This window comes from Notamacropus eugenii, chromosome 4 (genome assembly GCF_028372415.1).
Source record: "Notamacropus eugenii isolate mMacEug1 chromosome 4, mMacEug1.pri_v2, whole genome shotgun sequence".
Classification (NCBI taxonomy): domain Eukaryota; kingdom Metazoa; phylum Chordata; class Mammalia; order Diprotodontia; family Macropodidae; genus Notamacropus; species Notamacropus eugenii.
The window spans coordinates 1,703,652-1,720,217 of record NC_092875.1 but is presented as its reverse complement, the minus strand read 5'-3'; the positions used below and the strand labels follow the sequence as shown (position 1 = coordinate 1,720,217).

At 56.9% G+C, this 16,566-nt stretch overlaps 1 protein-coding gene and 1 long non-coding RNA gene across 2 annotated transcripts; one reads left to right on the top strand and one right to left on the bottom strand.

The window, feature by feature from the left end:
• Positions 1 to 915: 915 nt before the first annotated feature.
• Positions 916 to 16,264, bottom strand: ADORA2A (adenosine A2a receptor). The gene is made up of 3 exons (XM_072606745.1): positions 16,151 to 16,264; positions 5,229 to 5,857; positions 916 to 2,126 (listed from the first exon to the last, which is right to left on the bottom strand). Exons 2-3 carry the CDS (start codon positions 5,564 to 5,566, stop codon positions 1,292 to 1,294), a joined length of 1,173 nt encoding a protein of 390 aa, XP_072462846.1. The 5' UTR covers positions 5,567 to 5,857; positions 16,151 to 16,264; the 3' UTR covers positions 916 to 1,291.
• LOC140502784 (uncharacterized) lies at positions 8,295 to 12,901 on the top strand. The gene is made up of 5 exons (XR_011966566.1): positions 8,295 to 8,392; positions 9,126 to 9,218; positions 9,812 to 9,876; positions 10,860 to 10,974; positions 12,727 to 12,901. It is a non-coding gene; the product is annotated as an uncharacterized lncRNA (long non-coding RNA).
• Positions 16,265 to 16,566: the final 302 nt, after the last annotated feature.

Genomic DNA, 16,566 nt, shown 5'->3' with positions numbered 1-16,566 from the left:
CCTCAGACCCTGATGACTACTCCCTCTTCCTGGCCACTCTCCTCCCTCTGGGTTTTCAGGTTACCCCCACACACACCCCGACACATGTATACTCCCCTGGCTCTCTTCCTCCAGGCCATGCCTTCTGTCTTCGGTCTCCTCCAGGGCTCTGTCCTGGGCCCTCTGCCCTTCTCCCTCTGTCCCACTTTTCTGAATCAACTCTTCAGTCCCCATGGATTGAATGATCTCATTCTGATGATTCCCAAATCTGCCTGGCCTGGCCTGATTTCTCTGCTGACCTCCAGATGTCTCCAACTGGAAGTCTGTCCAGTGCATATCTGAAACTTCACATGTTCAAGACAGAACTTGACCTTTCCCCCTCAACCCTCCTTCCTTCACTATCACTTTAGAGGGCACCCCCATCTTCCTAGGCCCTCAAACTCCCAGCCTGACCTCAGGGGCACCCTGGACTCTTGCATAGGCTGGTCCTCATGCCAGAAAGGCTCTTCACATCCTCAGACTCTACATCTCAACCCAACAGGGTTACTCCTTGCTCCCTGAAAATAACTTTCCATCTCCTGCCTGTGTAACATTGCACAGTGTGGCACCATGGCATGGTGCCTGGTGTCTGACCAACTGTGAAAGGCCCCAGGTTTAAAGGCAGCTTAGTCTGGGGCGGGACCAGGTAATCCTTTCCCCCCCCCCCCACCTACCCAGTGGGTGCTCAGGGTGCCTTTCCAGGCCCTCATTTCATCGTGGAGGAAAAACCAAAAGCTGGGGCTGCTTCTTCTGGCCCCTGGCCCTGTCCCCTGTCACAGATTGCCCTGAAGTTCACATGGCAGGTTTCCAGTCAGTCAGGACAGGATAGGCAGTGGGGGCTCAGTGACTGGCTGCCTCCTGGTCACCAAGCTGGGCACAGAAACACGCACCGCGATGTCACACAGTCCCATTTAATTCTGTCTCTAAACAAACATTATCTGTGGCTATTAAGACAGACAGAAGTCCCCGAGGAGCTGGTCAGCCCCCAACTACACAGACCCAGGGCCAGCCTGGCAGCCCCATGCACTCCCTGCCCACCCCTGCCCACTCCCTCCCATCCTCCTCCCCTGAGGGCCAGGGACATCCAGGGGGGGAGCCAAGAGCCAGAAAGCACCCCTGAAAGCCTCCCACTTCCTCGCTACCCAGGCCCACTCTGGGTCACTGAGGCAGGACACAGCCTGTCTGGTGGCTGGCCCCACGCTGGCCACGCCCCACCCAGGCCTCGGCCACCGGACTCTCCAAGGTTCTCTTACAGCCAAATCCGTGACCACGGTCAGGAGATGCCGGACGGAGGGGGCCCCTCCGGGCCAGGGGTGGTGGGGTGAGAGCCCGGGAGCTCAAGGCTCAGGAGCTCCACATGGGGGTGCGCGGCTTGCCAGCCGGTGCCCTCGGGCGGCGGGGCGGCGGCCGCCCTGCCATTGGCCCAGAGGCCTGCGCCCTGCCCGTTCAGCCTGAGGCTGATGCGCTCCTGCCCCTGGCCGCAGTCCCGGCTGTGTGGGACGGAAGCCCGGGCCACGCGGGTGCGGAGGATCTTGCGGAATGTGTGGCGGAATTCGCGGATGCGGTAGGCGTAGATGAGCGGGTTCACCACGGAGTTGGTGTGCGACAGGACGATGGCCAGGTACATGAGCCAGGGGGGCGCGTGCGGGCACTCTGCGCAGAACAGGGTGAAGCAGTTGATGATGTGCAGGGGCAGCCAGCACATGGCAAAGAGGCCCACGATGATGGCCAACGACTTGGCCGCGTGCACCTCCTTCTGCAGCGTGGAGCGCGAGCGCTCGCCCGCCGCCGGCTTGCTCTCCATCTGCTTCAGCTGGCGTCGCGCCGCCATGAAAATGCGCAGGTAGATGGCCAGCATGAGCAGCAGGGGCAGCAGCACGCACGCGAAGAAGTTGTAGTAGACCATGTAGTCCATGGGGACCACGGCCTCGAAAAGGCACGGCATCTGGCCCGCGCCGCAGTGTGGGGGCTCGGAGCTATTGCCGGCCGCCGCCGCCTCCACGCAGCGGCTCCAGCCCAGCATGGGCGTCAGGCCGATGATGAAGGACAGCACCCAGCAGATGGCGATGATGCCCTTGGCCCGCGTGCCAGTCACCAAGCCGTTGTACCTGGGAGAGGAAGAAGGGGAGGTCAGGATCCCTGGGGGCGGCGGGAAGGAGCCTGCCGCCCTCCTCTGGAGCTCCGTGAGGTCACAGATTGCCTCGGCTGCTGTTGGGGTGCCTGGCCCCCACGCACTGCACAGCTTTCCCAAGTCCACATCTTGCCTGCCTGCATCGCTGGCCTTGATTCAATCCACTGTCTGATCTTGCCCTATCTGGTGCTGGGTTCGAAGGAAAGGGAAACAACACAAGTGGGACAGGCCCTGCCCTCAGGTCTGCAGGACCCAAGGGAAAGGGTATTCTGGGGACATAAAGTACCAAGACCTGGCACTGATCAGGAAGACGTCACTGTGATCAAAGATTCTGAACCAGAAGTGAGGAGGGACAGCACACCAGGCTGGGGGCATGGCTTGGACAAAGGTGAGAGGGTGGGAAAAAGCCCACAGGCCAGCTAGGAGCCATCATCCATAGCCACAGTGACCTTACTTGGGCTGGTCAAGGGATGGGATAGGGAGGCCATGAAGGGACTGGAACCAAACACCGGCCAACTGCCAGCTCCTCTCCTGGATCACACTCTCCCCTGCCATACTTCCCTCAGGGTGGGGTTTCTGGAAGCAACAGCCTCAGTTTCCACAGGACTGGAAATTTTCCATCTTTTCTACTCTGAGATTGGCCCAGAGAGGGCAAGAAGCTGGCCAGTATCACACAACAGGTGAATGGCCAGCCCAGGGCTTGACCCCAAGGTACACTGAGCAGTGCATGCTCAGTATGATGCTAGGTAGTCAGGGCTGGGGCTGGGGAACCCCTGACTTGGCCAGCTGCCAGCTGGGGGGGCCCAGCACGGTTGCCTGGAAGGCAGAGTCAGGGTCTCTGGCCACAGACTGCTTGTTCTTCCACGCAAGGCCCGGGCCTCACTCCCTTTTGGCTGCTAAGAAATACATCCTGAATGGCTGAAAACCGTGCCAACCCCAGCAACTGCAAAGGCCCACAGCTGAGAAGAAGGAGGGATGGAGGGGGAGGGGGTCCCAGAACGACTGAGGGTCTTCCTCCCCAGCAGCTGGAGGACCCCCCTGATTTGCAGGACACTCAGTGGGCCAGTTCTTATGGAAGACTCACAGCCTGTTGCAGGTCCCTCTTCAAAGTCTATCCAGTGGGCTAACTCTGCCACAGCCTTGACAGACCACCCCTGGGAGGTCTAGCAGGAAGGGGAGAGGGAGCAAGTCCATGACCAACAGCAGGCTCACCAAAGATCCTGCCTTGCTGAGGTGGAGGAAAGATACACTGGCTTTGAAATCAGGAAAGACCCAAGCTGCAACTCTATCTCCATCACTTACTAGCTGGAGGACTGTAAGACACTGACCCTCAGTTTCCCCCTTTGTAAAATTGGCATGTGATGCTGCCTCCACGTAGCTGGTAGGAATATCAGAAAGGTGAGTGTCCGGGAGGCACAGGGCGGCTGCTGCCATCCTCTCTGCACCTCCTTGGTGCCCAACTGAGCTCAGTGCTCAGCTCAGATGGAACCACAGCCTTGGGGTCTGAAAGAGTGGGCAGACAGGATCACTGTGGTTAAGGGACAGATGAGAGTGGGGCCAGACCATGGTGGGAGATTCTGTGTAGGTCAGGGCTGACCAGAGGCCAGTAATGCTGTCAAGTCTCCAATTCTGGAGCTCTGGGTAAGGCTTTCCTGATTTTTTTTAAGGGGATGAGAACAGAGTTTGATCTAGTGACCTTGGCCTTTAGTCCTGGGAAAATTCTAGAACAGCTCATTAAAGGGATGATTGGTGAACATCTAGAAAAGGCATCGTGACTTGCAAAGAGTCACCCTGGCTGGCTCAGCAAGCACAGGCTATGCCAGACTTAACCTGTCCTTGTGGCCAGAATGATTAACCTAGCAGACGGGGCAAGTGCTGTGGCTAGGGCTTACCTCAGTTTTAGCAAGCATCTCCTGCTGTTCTTGGGGAGAAGATAGAGAGATGTGGACTAGCTGGTAATACGAGGATTCAGAGTTGTTTGGATGGCCATACTCAACAAGTACATATTTAGTTCAGTATCCAAGGGCAGGAGGTCTCTGGGCTTGGTACAAGGCTATGCAACATTTTAATCAATGACTTGGATGGCATGTTTAGCCAGCTTGCAGGTAACATTAACCTGGGAGAGACAGTTAAATACTAGGAGACAGAATCAGGATCCAAAGGAATCCTGAGAGGTTGGAGCATTGGACTGAGGTGAATTAGATGAAATTAGGCAGAGATGAGGGTGAAGTCTTACACTTGGCTCCAGAAGGTCAGCTCCTCAGATCTAAGATGAGCTTGAAGGCCTGCTTAGGCAGACAGTAGTTTGTCTGAGAGCCCACAGTGGGATGAGGCAGCTCCCAAAGGTACCAGGCCTGGGCTCAGTTTCTGACCCTATTCAGAGGTGCAGGGCTTCCTGGCCCCGGGAGGAGAGTATCCATCTCCCCATGCTCCCCTGCCCTGGTTGGGCCCTCTCTGGAGCTCCAGACCCTTTCTGAGCACCACAGCTCACAGTGTCCAAAGGAAGGCAGCCAGGTTGGGGCAAGGCCTTGTGGAAGCCAGCAGGAGAGGAGCAGCTGAAGTGGATGATATTTAATCTAGTGTCCCATAAGAGCTGTGTTCAAGTGTCTGAAGGGCCATGGGGCTGGAGGGGGGAGGGAATTTACCTTGTTCTGACTGGTCCCGGGGGAATACCCAGGAGCAGTCGAGGGAAGCTACAAAGAGATCAATCCAGGCTTAGGGCCAATAAGAACCTCTTATCCACATCCCTGTGTGGAACAGGCTGTCCTCATGGGGTAGTGAGTGCCCCTCCCTGGGGGACTTCAGGCAAGGGTTGGCACTGCCTGCCTGGCCCAGGTGTCCTAAAAAGGCTTCTCAGTCATCCCCGTCCTGTGCACTAAAGGTCCCACAAGCTTTTAAGCCCCCCCCCCCCTTCGGGACTCTGGGATTCTTAGCCTGTGTGGTCCCAGCCTCCACCCAGCTTTGACCACACGACCTCCTGCGGGCGAGCAGGGGGCAGAGTGGCTGCGGGACTCGGCGTCGACCGGGTGGCGCGGGCTGACAAAGTAGGGGCCCAGGCGGGACGGGCAGAGGCGCTCACCTGAGGGGGATGCGGATGGCGATGTAGCGGTCGATGGCGATGGCCAACAGGCTGAAGATGGAACTCTGAGTGAGGACCAGCACGAAACAAGCGATGAAGAGGCAGCCATGAAAGGCGGCGCAGAAGCCGGTGCTGATGGTGATAGCGAACGGGATGGCGAGCACGCCCACGGCGATGTCGGCGGCAGCCAGAGACACCACGAAGTAGTTGGTGACGTTCTGCAGGTTGGTGTTCATGGACACGGCCCAGCACACCAGCACGTTCCCCAGCACCGCCAACACCGCGATGACCACCTCCACCGCGATGTAGACCACGTCCCAGGAGAGGGAGAGAGCCATGGCACCGGGAGGACCGGGCCAGCCCCGGGTCCATAGCTGCAGCCCCAGCGCCAGGGGCGGCACAGGCTGGGGGCCAGGGAGGGCGGAGGCTCTGTGGCCCCCTAGGCTGCTCCCCAGCGCCCGGGGGACCGCATTAAGGGGGGAATGGCTTTCCTCACTGCGGAGGCCCCCCAAGGTGCTGCAGATACTCCTTCCTGTCACATGGCCTTGGGCGCTTCTCCAGGAGAAGAGACCGCCTCATGCAGTCTCATGCGTTGGCAGTTCCCCCGTACCTTGGGGTGACCTCGGAACCTAGGAAACAAGACACCCTCGTGAAGATCGGAACCATGGGGGTGGGGAGCTGCAAGGCTGAGGAAAGTTTCCGCCCAACCCCACCTGTTCGGATGGGAGGCAGCCCCATGGCTCTGTTGGCTGGGCCTCATACAACCCAGGAGAGCCAAGATCTGCAGACTCCCTAACCCAGCTGGCTGACTCCTCAAGGGGCCTCCGGGTATCACAAGCAAATTCAAAGCAAATTCTTGGCCTTTCACTGAGGGTCTCCTTCCCCCACTTGGGAGGCCCCTTCCTGCCGCTGTGTCCCCATCCTGGGCCTCTCCCCAGCCCCAGTCAAGGCAACCCTTAACATCGGAGAATCTCGGGAAAGCTCAAGAGATGATCAGGCCAAGGCCCCCATCCTCCCTCGAGGTCCCTCCTGCCCCCATTTCAGAGGAATCAACTGGGGGTGACCCAGAGGTCTGGTGGAAGTGAGCAGGACTCAAGTAGGCACTTGAAACAAATGACTCACTTCCTGCTGTCAGGCCCTGGCTGGTCACCCATTCCCTGCCCCTTCAGCCTTCCACCGATCACAACGATCACAACTTCTGGACTAATCGTGGAGTTTTGGGAGCTGCCTGCTGCATGCTGGGACCTCCTCAGTCACTCTCAGTAAAGCCAAGTGGGGGGACTGAGATAACAGGACCTCCCCAGCAAGGCCTGGAAAACATGTTTCTTCCCCCAGGGGGCCACCCCAGTGCCAGTGGGGAAGGGGGTGATGGTCAGGGTGGGATGCCCTCTGCAGTCTGCAGCCAAGCTGAGGGCTGCCAGGGTGGAATGCCAAGGAGGGAAGGAAGTGCCTATGATTTTGTGAAGGGGCCTGTCAGAGGTGGTGAGCTCACCAGCCTATGGAAGATGCCATCAGAGCCCACTCCTGCCTTGCCACAGGGCACAGACCCTCTCCACTTATCTGCATAAATTGGCTCATCAGTTCCTACCTGGGTGTCCCTGGGCAAGTCACCTCACTTTGTTCTGCCTCAGTTTCTTCAACTTCAGAATGGGATAATAGCAGCACCTTCCTCTCAGGGTTGTAGAAAGGATCAAAGTAGATTATATTTGTAAAGTACCTGGAATCCAGTAGGTACTTAATAAATTCTGCTTCCTTCCCCTTCCCTCCCTGATCGGCCATAAGTAAGGGGGGGGGGGGGCACACTGAGAGAACTGCTTGGAATCAGAAAGCACCTTCAGATGCCAGAGGCTAGACCTGCTGGAGGGGCCAAATTTCACAGCTGAGACTCCATCCTGGGATAAGGGTTGCTGCCTTTGTAACTAAGAGCACAGAAATACTCAGCAAAGCCACAGGGGAACGGGGGAGACCAAGGCTGGTCACCAAAAAGGGAGCTGAGGGAGACAAGAGAATTGGTCCAGCAGAGCCACTGTTCCAGGGGAAAAGCCAGCCCAGAGGAAGAGCAGCCTGCCCTGCTCATCAGTAACTGAGTGACCTCCTCAGGCCAGCCCAATCACAGACTGGTCTGTCCAGCGGACACATCATGCCCTACACAAGCCTAGCTAAGCCGCTCATCTCACAGAGACAGTGTGCCATGAGGGGAACCAGCTCATCCATCATCAACACCAACCCATGGCCCCTCCAAAGAAATAAAAGACCCTGGTGCTCCAGAGCTGCAAGTCTCCTTGGCCACACTTCTCTGGCTGTGTACCCCAATGCCTCACAGCCATTATCTTCTAAACCCACACACACTCCTTTTCCTTGAGCTCTGTGTGCTTTGCAGGAGTGTGCACCCTAGGCTTCTGGGGGAAATGCTTTAGAATTGCTGTTCCTGCTATGCCATTTGAAGAAATGCTTTTTTTCCCAAAAGCTAATTGAGTTCTCTGGTTCATTGTCAAGGGGAGGCACACTGATGGGGGCTCTGTGAATTACAATGGTTACCCTTAGAAACAAAAGTAACAACTGCCCCTTTGTGGACCCTACCTGCCAGTGCCAGTAGGAGTTAGGGAAGCAAGCCCCTGGTGAAGGGGCTGTGCCGATGTTCAAGGGAACCTCACAATCTCTACAGGAGGTGACCTGCCAGAGGAGGGGGTGGGAAGTGACAATACCATCCAACAGGAGGGAAGGAGGCAGGAGGCAGAAGGCAGGAGGCAACTCTGCCCTCTGCACTCAGGGTCTGCATATCCAGGGCTCCTGAAAGAGTGGGCGCTCTCTCACTATCCTGCATCCATGAGACTTAGGGCCCAGATCATACTCCTCCCCCTTCTCCTCCCCCTTCCCCTTTCTCCCTCCTCCATCCCTCCTCCCTCCCCCTTCTCCATCCCCCCTCCTCCTCTTTCCTTTCTCCCCTCCCCTTTTCCTTTCTCCCCTCCCCCTCCCCCCTTCCCTTTCACTTCCTTCTCCTTCTTCCCCCCCCCACCCAGCAATTGTCCAGGAACCCTGTCTCCTACTCTCCCCACCCATGTCTGTTTGCAGGTGTTTCCTTGCATTCCCCTTATCACCAGCTGGATCAGCTGCTCAGGAGCAGCAGAGCTGGGCACACTGGTGCTCTCCTTCAGCCTTGCTGGGTGAGAGGGCCCTCTCTGCTGGACTCCACTGGTGCTAGGGAGCTAGGACACTAATGGTGATACTCAGGCTACCCAGAGGCAAGGTTGGGAGGGCTGACTTCCTGGACCGAGAGGCTGAGGAAGCCCCAGGACTGGGGAGACTGTGGGGGACTCCAAAGAATGTGGAATGTAGTCACATCAGACCTGTGTGGCCACCATCCTGTCTACCAGCCCTTGTATCACTGAACCCTGCGAGGCCCTGGGGTCAGAGTGTCACCTGGGGTTCCTCAGAGACCCCTCTATGTAGCCCCCCTCCTCCCTGCCCCTGGGCCAACTAGGAGCGCCCCAGCTGCCACTGTTCAAACCTTGCTTGTTGTCTCCTCCCCCCACAGCCTTCTCCCTTTTAGCATCATATTCCTCTCAATCCCCCCCAACCCTCTCTACAGACCCCAGCCTCACGGGGCATAGACTGCCTTCACCTATATTCTGGCCCTCTCCTGGCTCTCCGGGGGTGTGGGCCCCACCCCCCAGCTGCACCCTCGCTGTGCCTGGGTCCCTGCGCTCTTCCCAGGCCCCCACACCACCCTCCCTCAGCCATCTCTCCTCCTCGGAGGTCCCTGGGCCCACCCACACCAGTCAATGACCTCCAGGGTGCCCCTAGACCTCCCCCCCCCACCTCCCACTCTCATGCTAGGGCATTTCAGACCCCACGGGGATGTCCCTCCAACATACTCATCTCAAGTTTCTTCCTCAGCCCACCCCCTTCAGTCACACACAAGCAATTGGTGACAAGGCTGACTTGGTGACTCAGTTTCCTCTCCTGTCAAGTGGGTAGGAAGTGAACTTGGTGAGTTCTGATCCTGCTTTTGCTCTGATGTCCCAGTCAAGCTGCATCCCTCCACCCCCATATCTCCCCATGGAGGCCCCTCACTCCTCTTCCCCTTCTGGGGGCCAAGCATAGGAAGGAAGCCAGGTCTCTGAGCCTCAGATCCCCCACTCTGGTGTCTGCCCTCCTTGGCTCTTCTCTAGCCTGGTTTCCCCCATCAGGCTTTCCTGCCTTGGGTTCTAAGGACAGAATGAAAAGCCCGGTGGGGGGAGGCAGCCCCTCCCAGCATCCTGAGGAGTCCAGCCCAAGATGAGGGATGTCAGCCCCTGGTCATCAACCTGCTCTAAGCACCCCTGTTAACAGGGACATATGAGAGTGCCCACGGGAAGAGGGGCTATAGTGGGGGACAGACTTCAAATATGCAATAGTTGGGGTGCCTTGGAGGAAAAAAACAGACCTATGAGCTCTACCCATCCCCACGACCCCTGCAAAGCCCCAGCTAGAGCCACAGCCCCCCGGCCTCAGTCAAAGTCTTGACCTTGATCCAGACAGAATTAAGGAACCTCGAATGCCAGAGTCAAGGGTTGGTTGGGACTGGTAACCTTTATCCACAGCACTTAATCTTGGGCATGTGGAAGAGGGGAAGCAGTGTGAACGGTAAGGAGTATCCCTACTAGAGGTAAGTAAGCCACCAGGACAAATCCCTTACATCCCTAATGCTTTGCCCTGTCCTGGGGAGGCAGGTGGGGGGTAAGGGCAACCTAGTCACTACCTGGTCCCAGGTAAGCTTTCCCTCAGGAATTAATCCCTGAATCATGTGCCCCTGCTTAGGAAAGGAAATTGAGTCTGAACGAGGGGATGTTTCCCCGGTGAGCAGCCTTAGCTGGTGCGAGGGGAGGTGGGAGAGGGACCTTGAAGCATGATGAGGGGGAACAGACGAGGTCCCATAAACCTGCCGCCAAGTCAACAGAAGCGGCTCCAGCCCTTTAATTAAGACTTTTTCTCCTGGTGCTCACTCCCTCCAGCCCCAGCTCAGCGGGCTGCCATCCCTAGACCTGGGCACAGCAGAAACTGGGACCTCAGGGACTCCTCCCAGAAAAGGAAACTGAGGCTCAGCATCCCATTCCAGATGCCATGGCAAGCCTGGGTCTGAGCATGAAAGGGGGAGCTGGGTGCCCTGGCCCTGGGCTGCCCCAAAGTTGGCGTTGGCTGGGGCCTGGGTGTGGGCTCTTGGCTCCAGCCAGTGCCCCTACAAGGCTGGCCCTGCCTCAGCCTGACCACTTTCTGAACTAACTGAACTACCCCTGCTTCCTTCACAGTCCAGGACTATGGAAATCCTTCCCTCATAGAAACACTGTGTGCAGGGCTGGTAAAGGAGGAATCATTGCCCTCGCTTTACAAAGGAGGGAACCGAGGCTCTGCTGCCTTCCTCCTTGCCCTCAAATTAGCTCAAGACAGGAATCACAAAGGATGGGATGGGAAACTAAATGGAGGGGCCCAGACACACCAGCAGGATGTAGGGGGATGGTGGGAAACAGACACAGCAGACAGCAGTGTTGGGGACAACATTGGCCTGTCTGGCCCTGGTCACCTTCGGCCCGGATCTAGAAAGGCGACTCAGGTTGCTGGTCAAGAGTCTGAAGTCCTGCAAATGCTCTCTAGGCAGGAGACAGGATTGTGGAAGCTTGGGCCCACCCATCAATGCCTCACTGGCTGGCTACTCTCCTCAGGGTTCAGGAAGAAGAGTTCTGCACTTTCCACAGGGGTCTCCCTCTAGGTGAGTAAGGGCCTCCTGGACATGAGGAAGATCCCCCGCAGCTTGTCTGTCCCCCAATTTAGTCTCTCATCCCAGTCTTTGGCCTGCCCAAGGCATTAGCTGGGGCCTCTCCCACCCCCTCAAGTCATCCCAGGAGGACCATCAGGGAGACATCCAACTCTCCTACCCATTTCACAGAGGAGGCAACTGAGGTCCTGTGACCAGTCCACACTCTTAAACTCTGGGACTCTGGGACTGTCACCTGCTGTCTCTAAACCCTGCTTTCCTCAGCTCTCAAAAAGGGGGTCATAAGTATAGTGCTCCTCTTAAAGCAACCCTGTGGCATTTAGGAAAACCCTGACAACAAGACTGATGACAAGCTAAGGTGATGAACTGGAGAGTCTGTCCCTGGGCATGGCTGTCATTAAGCAGAGATGCCCCTACCCTAAATGCACACTCCTACTTCTCCCAGAGACTTAGGTCACTGATAGAACTGCTCTCAGCTCCCTCCCCCACACATTACAGTCACCCTTTCACCTGACCACAGAGGGTCAGAGTTACAGGTTCTGGTGGAGTGAACCCAATCTTAACCCTTTCCCTGCCCCTCTGCTCAGCAAGCTACCCTACCTACCCCCCATACACCCATCTCTCTGGTCTCTGTCTCTTCATCCCCTTCCAAACATACTTGAGTTTCTCCAGTACGAAAATAACCTTCCCAGCCCCTTCGCTCTCAGCCATCCCCTCCCCAACTCCTCCAGTTCCAATACAATTCAATTTCTGCTTTGCTCCACCCAACATTTGAAGTTCCTAATATCTTGTAGGAAAGATCTGTAGGGGCAGGAAATAGAGCAGACTGATCAAGAGAGCACCTACTATGTGCCTAGCACTGTGCTAAGTACTTTTAAAATATTATTTGATTGGAATCAGGAAAGAAAGGATTGGGGGAGCCATTGGTGAACTATGGGAGAAGGGTCCCCAAAATGAAACTGCAGAGAATGGGTACCCCCATCCTCCTAGACCCTCAGGCTCTCAACCTAAGAATCATCTTGGCTCCTCACTCTCCCTCATCCTCCAGATTCAGTGTGAAATATGTCTATTTCACCTCTGCTGCAACTCTTGTCTATTTCAACTCTGCTACATTTTTCTATTTCACCTCTGCTACATCTGTCTATTTCACCTCTGCTACATTTTTCTATTTCATTTTGGCTACATCTGTTTTACTCTGCTACATTTCACCTCTGCTGCATCTCTTTTCTGTTTCACCTCTGCCGCATCTCTTGTCCATTTTACCCTTCTACAGCATCTCTCTCAATAGGTTCCTTCTCTCCTCTGGCTCTGCCCCCACCCTAGTGCAGTGCCTTATCATCTCACACCTGGACAATTCCAATAGCTGCTGGGGGTAGGGGGTTGCCTGCTTCCAGCCTCTCCCCGCTCCAGTCCATCCTTTGTTCAGTCTCCAAAGTGCACCCTAATGCATAGGTCTGACCATGTCATGCCCCTACTTAATAGTAGCTCCAGTAGCTCCCTGTGGTCTCTAGGAGCAAACAGAGATGCCTCTCTTCTTTCCCTTCCCCATTCAAACCCTTCATAATCCTGTGCCAACTTGCCTTTCCAACCGATTACACATCGCTCCCCTTTTCCTCAAAGATTCCCCTCCTAGCCACCCTGTGTATATAGTGGCTACAGCTCTCTGTGGACTGGTTGTGACCCCCACTAGACTGTGAACTCCTCTAGGGCAAGAACCATATGCTTATGTTTTTCTTTGTGCCCCAGGACTCAGAGAAGGACCTGGAACACAATCTGAGCTTAATGAAGACTTGTTGCTCGGCTGATTTGGCACCTTGAAGGGATCAGCAGCCTTTGGAAAAGTAGAGAAGAGATGTGGACCCCTTACCTCCACTCTTTCCAGGGGTAGAAGAACTGAATAAATGATCTTGAAGTGACTGAACAGCCAGACTTTACTAAGAGTTTTTCTTGATTCCATGTCAGTGTGGTAGGAGATCTCCAGGGGAGAGCCCCAGGGATCTGTGAGGAGCAAGGCATGGATAACAGGATCATCCAGTATGTAGATGTTATGAAACTGAGAAGGATGGCTAAAACAGTGGGTGCCAGAGTCAGGATCCCCAGAGACCTCATCAGACTCCAGCACTGGGTCAAGTCCAATAAGATAAAATGCCATAGAGCTCAATGGACAGACTTACACTGCCCAAGTCGAGGATGGAAGAGGATGGCAGAGGTCTCCCCTGCATAAGATCTGGGAGTCTGAGGGGACCACAAGCTCAGCAGGAGACAGTAGAATGTGATATGGCTATCAGAAACCCAAAGCAATCTCGGGCAGCATAGGGAGAGACAGAGTTTCCAGGCCTAGGGAGGGACAAGAAGTCTGGCAATCAAAGTAGTGGGTGAAGGATCTGGAGTCTGTGAAACATGAGGATGCATTGAAGGGATGTTTCACCTGGAGAGGACTGAAGGGATGGGGGTGTGGGTGGGGAAGATCCATAATGGTTTTGCTCAGGTACCAAAGGATTGTCCCGAGGATGAAGGATTAGCCTCACTCTGCTTGGCCCCAGGAGGAGCCCCTCCACTGATGCTGCTTCTCCAAAGCTCCCCAGAGGCCTCCTGGTCACCACCATGACTTCCTTCAGTCTGAAATTTCCCCTTGTCTGGAGTGCCTCTATTGACCACCCCTTTACCTGATCCTCTCCTCCCTCTGCTTCAGATTCCCTCCCCTCCTGCCTCTGACTAGACATTCCTGTCTCCTTAATAGTTCCCACATCCTCTTCCTCATCCCTTGGCCTTATCACCCCCTGAGCCTCTACCCTCTCAGCCCAAAGCAGATCTCCATCTCTAGCCTTGACCACTCTTCCAAACTCCAGGCCTACACTACTGGCTGTTGGTTGGACCCTTGCCACCCTACCCCACTGCACACCACAGCTGAGCCTGCTTTCCTTCCCCTTCCACCTCCAAACTCCCTCCCCTGCCTCTCTCCATCTTCTGCATTCTCCCTCTGGGCTGGCTGACTCTGATTGGGGCCTCTTCCTCCTTTCCAGCCTTTGTTCCCACTGCTTCCTATGCCTCTGAGGTCCCCCTACACTCTCCTCCCTAGGTTCTTACCACTCCACTCCGAGCTGCCCCACGGACCACGGACTGAGTGGTCAGGCCCCAAATCCTTCTCAGGTCTTCCCTGGCAGTTCCTGGGCTGCTGTCAGGGGCTATGGCTGGACTCTGGTGAAGAAAGGCCTCTGCCCTGAATTCTGCTGGATCCTGGCCACCCACCTCCCTCTTCTGCCTGAATCCTGTCCTGGCCCCCTTAGAATCCAACTTCCTGCTCCCATATCTGGACAAAGAGCTCCCCTCTTCCCAAGGGAACTGACTCGTTCTGTCTGTCCTGTCCATCTATTTGTCCATCATGGGAGCCTGGGACGCCCCTCCTAAACGTTGGAGCAGGAGGGCTCACAGCCTCTGGGAACATCTGGAAGGGGCTGCCTGGGATGTCTTGGTCAGTCCAGGAGAGGGGGAAGCCCAGGCCCAGACCAACTCCTCACTCCCAGCTTTCTTCATTCTGTTGTCTGAAAATGAATTGGGGGAGGGGAAGAAAGAGGGAGGGGAAGGCCTAAGTAAACAGGAGGGCACCCCCCCTTGGCCACTCCATGTCTAGCTGGGAGCTTGGAGGCTTGGCTATCCCCCTTTCATTGTCACTGAGTAGATTAGTGAGGAAACAGACCCTTCAAGGTCTGAGCTGCCTAGACAAACTAGCTTGGCAGGAAGGGATTGGGGACCAGCCAGTCATACCCCAACAAGCTAAAGAGGAGGAGACTGAGGCTGAGATTGGAGAAGGGAGTGAGCCTCCCAACTCTCCAGGCCTCCAGGAGGAAGGTGAACATAGCTCCAGCCTAGAAAGTGTCTCTGCTTCCTCCCTCTCATGCCCCTAAAATACCTGCTGCTTTTGTTGAGCAGAATTGCATTGAAGTCCAGAGAGGCTGGGGAGTGGGGGAGGGCTGGGAGAGGATACTAAAGAAGTGGGAAAGGGGGTGGGGGTAGAAGGGTGCTCTCTGTCTGTTCTCCCTGACCCCTGCTTCTCCCAGATGAGCCAGAGGCAAGGGTCCTAGGTCCTAGTGACTGCCAGGGTCTTCAGAGACCTCAGCTCTTCCCTCTCAGCAGATCACCTCCCATACATACACACACCCTGCAGTTCCCAGGGCTAGGTTCAACTCCCCCAGGGTTATCTCCTCATAGCTCTGAATGGGCCTCAGTTTCCTTCTTAGGAAAAAGGGGATAATGTGGATCCACTAGATAGATCCCATGAAATTCGTTGGGGGAGGGGGTCCAGGGCTTGAAAGGTCAGGATGCTTGCCTGCCCTTGCCCATCTCCGTTGGGAGTCTTTGCAAGCCAGGCTACCCCCACCCCCTCGGGGGAATTAGGTGGAGCCCCTTCCCTCTCCAGAACCGCCGCTACCACCATTAGCTCCGAGCCCCCATAGTCCCACTCCATGCCCACCCACCCGCCCCTGCCTCTTGGAGCCCCAGTGTGGGAAGCTTCATCCCAGGGCGCCCCCCCAGAAGCTCCTAGAAGGTAAGGGGCGGGGGAAGAAAGAAGGGGGACCGCGGGGAGAAGGAGGCACAGAGATGCCCAGGCAGGAGTGACACTGGCCGTTTCCAGGATTCCCAGGGCTAGCTCCAGGGGAGAAGTCAGAACCCTCTGCCGGGAGATCGAGCGGTTAGGAACCTCTGGTCCAACGCACCTGCCCCCACCCCCCAACTCCCAGCTCCCTAGTTCTCTTGGCTTTGGGCTGAGACGGCTAGCAAGCCTCTCGCCCCAAGCGGCCAGACCGCTCCCCTCAAGCCTCCAAGCCTAAGTCGTCGGGGGAGTCCTCCAGCCCCCGGACCACTCCGGCGGGTCTCGTTGGTCCAGAGTTCTTCACTCAGTCCCGCCGCCCCCTATTCCGCTACTGGGGGACAGCCTAGGGGACGCCGAGAAGTCCGTCCACGGGTGGTCCCGGGGGGCAGAGCAGGGGGCGCGGGATAGGATGGGGATCCCCTCCGAGTCATCCCACCCACCCCATCCAGCAGCCATCCCCGTCCATCAGTCTGTCCGTCTGGTGTCTGTTCTCCGAGCCTGCTGGACGGGGCGGGCGATGGGTCCCGGACCCTCTGCCCTGGTGGCCCAGCCCCAGCCCCGGCCCCTTCGGGCACTGACCTGAGCCGGGGGTCTCCTCCTCCGCCCCCGCAGCCGCCTCCGCCCGCGCCCGCTTCCTTCTCCTGGTCCCCGGCAGCCGTGGCCACAGCTGCCGCACCCGGTGCGGAGCCCGCGCTGCCCTCGGGCGCCCCCTGCAGACCCCGGTCCGAGCTCCACCTCGCCCCGCCCCGGGCCCCGCCCTAGGAGCCCCCTCCCCCCCTTATCCCGCCCGGGCTTCGAGCTCAGGTCTCCAGGCTCTAAAAGCTGCTCTCCGGCTCCCCCACCGGGCGTCCGGAGGACCCGGCAGCGAAGTCTGGACGGGCCCGGGACGCTTCCTCCGAGGGCTCACCTCCTCCCTTGCCCAGCACCAGTAGAGCCGGTGGGAAGAGATTCGCATCCTCGCTGAACAAAGGGGTAAACTGAGGCACAGAGGAAGG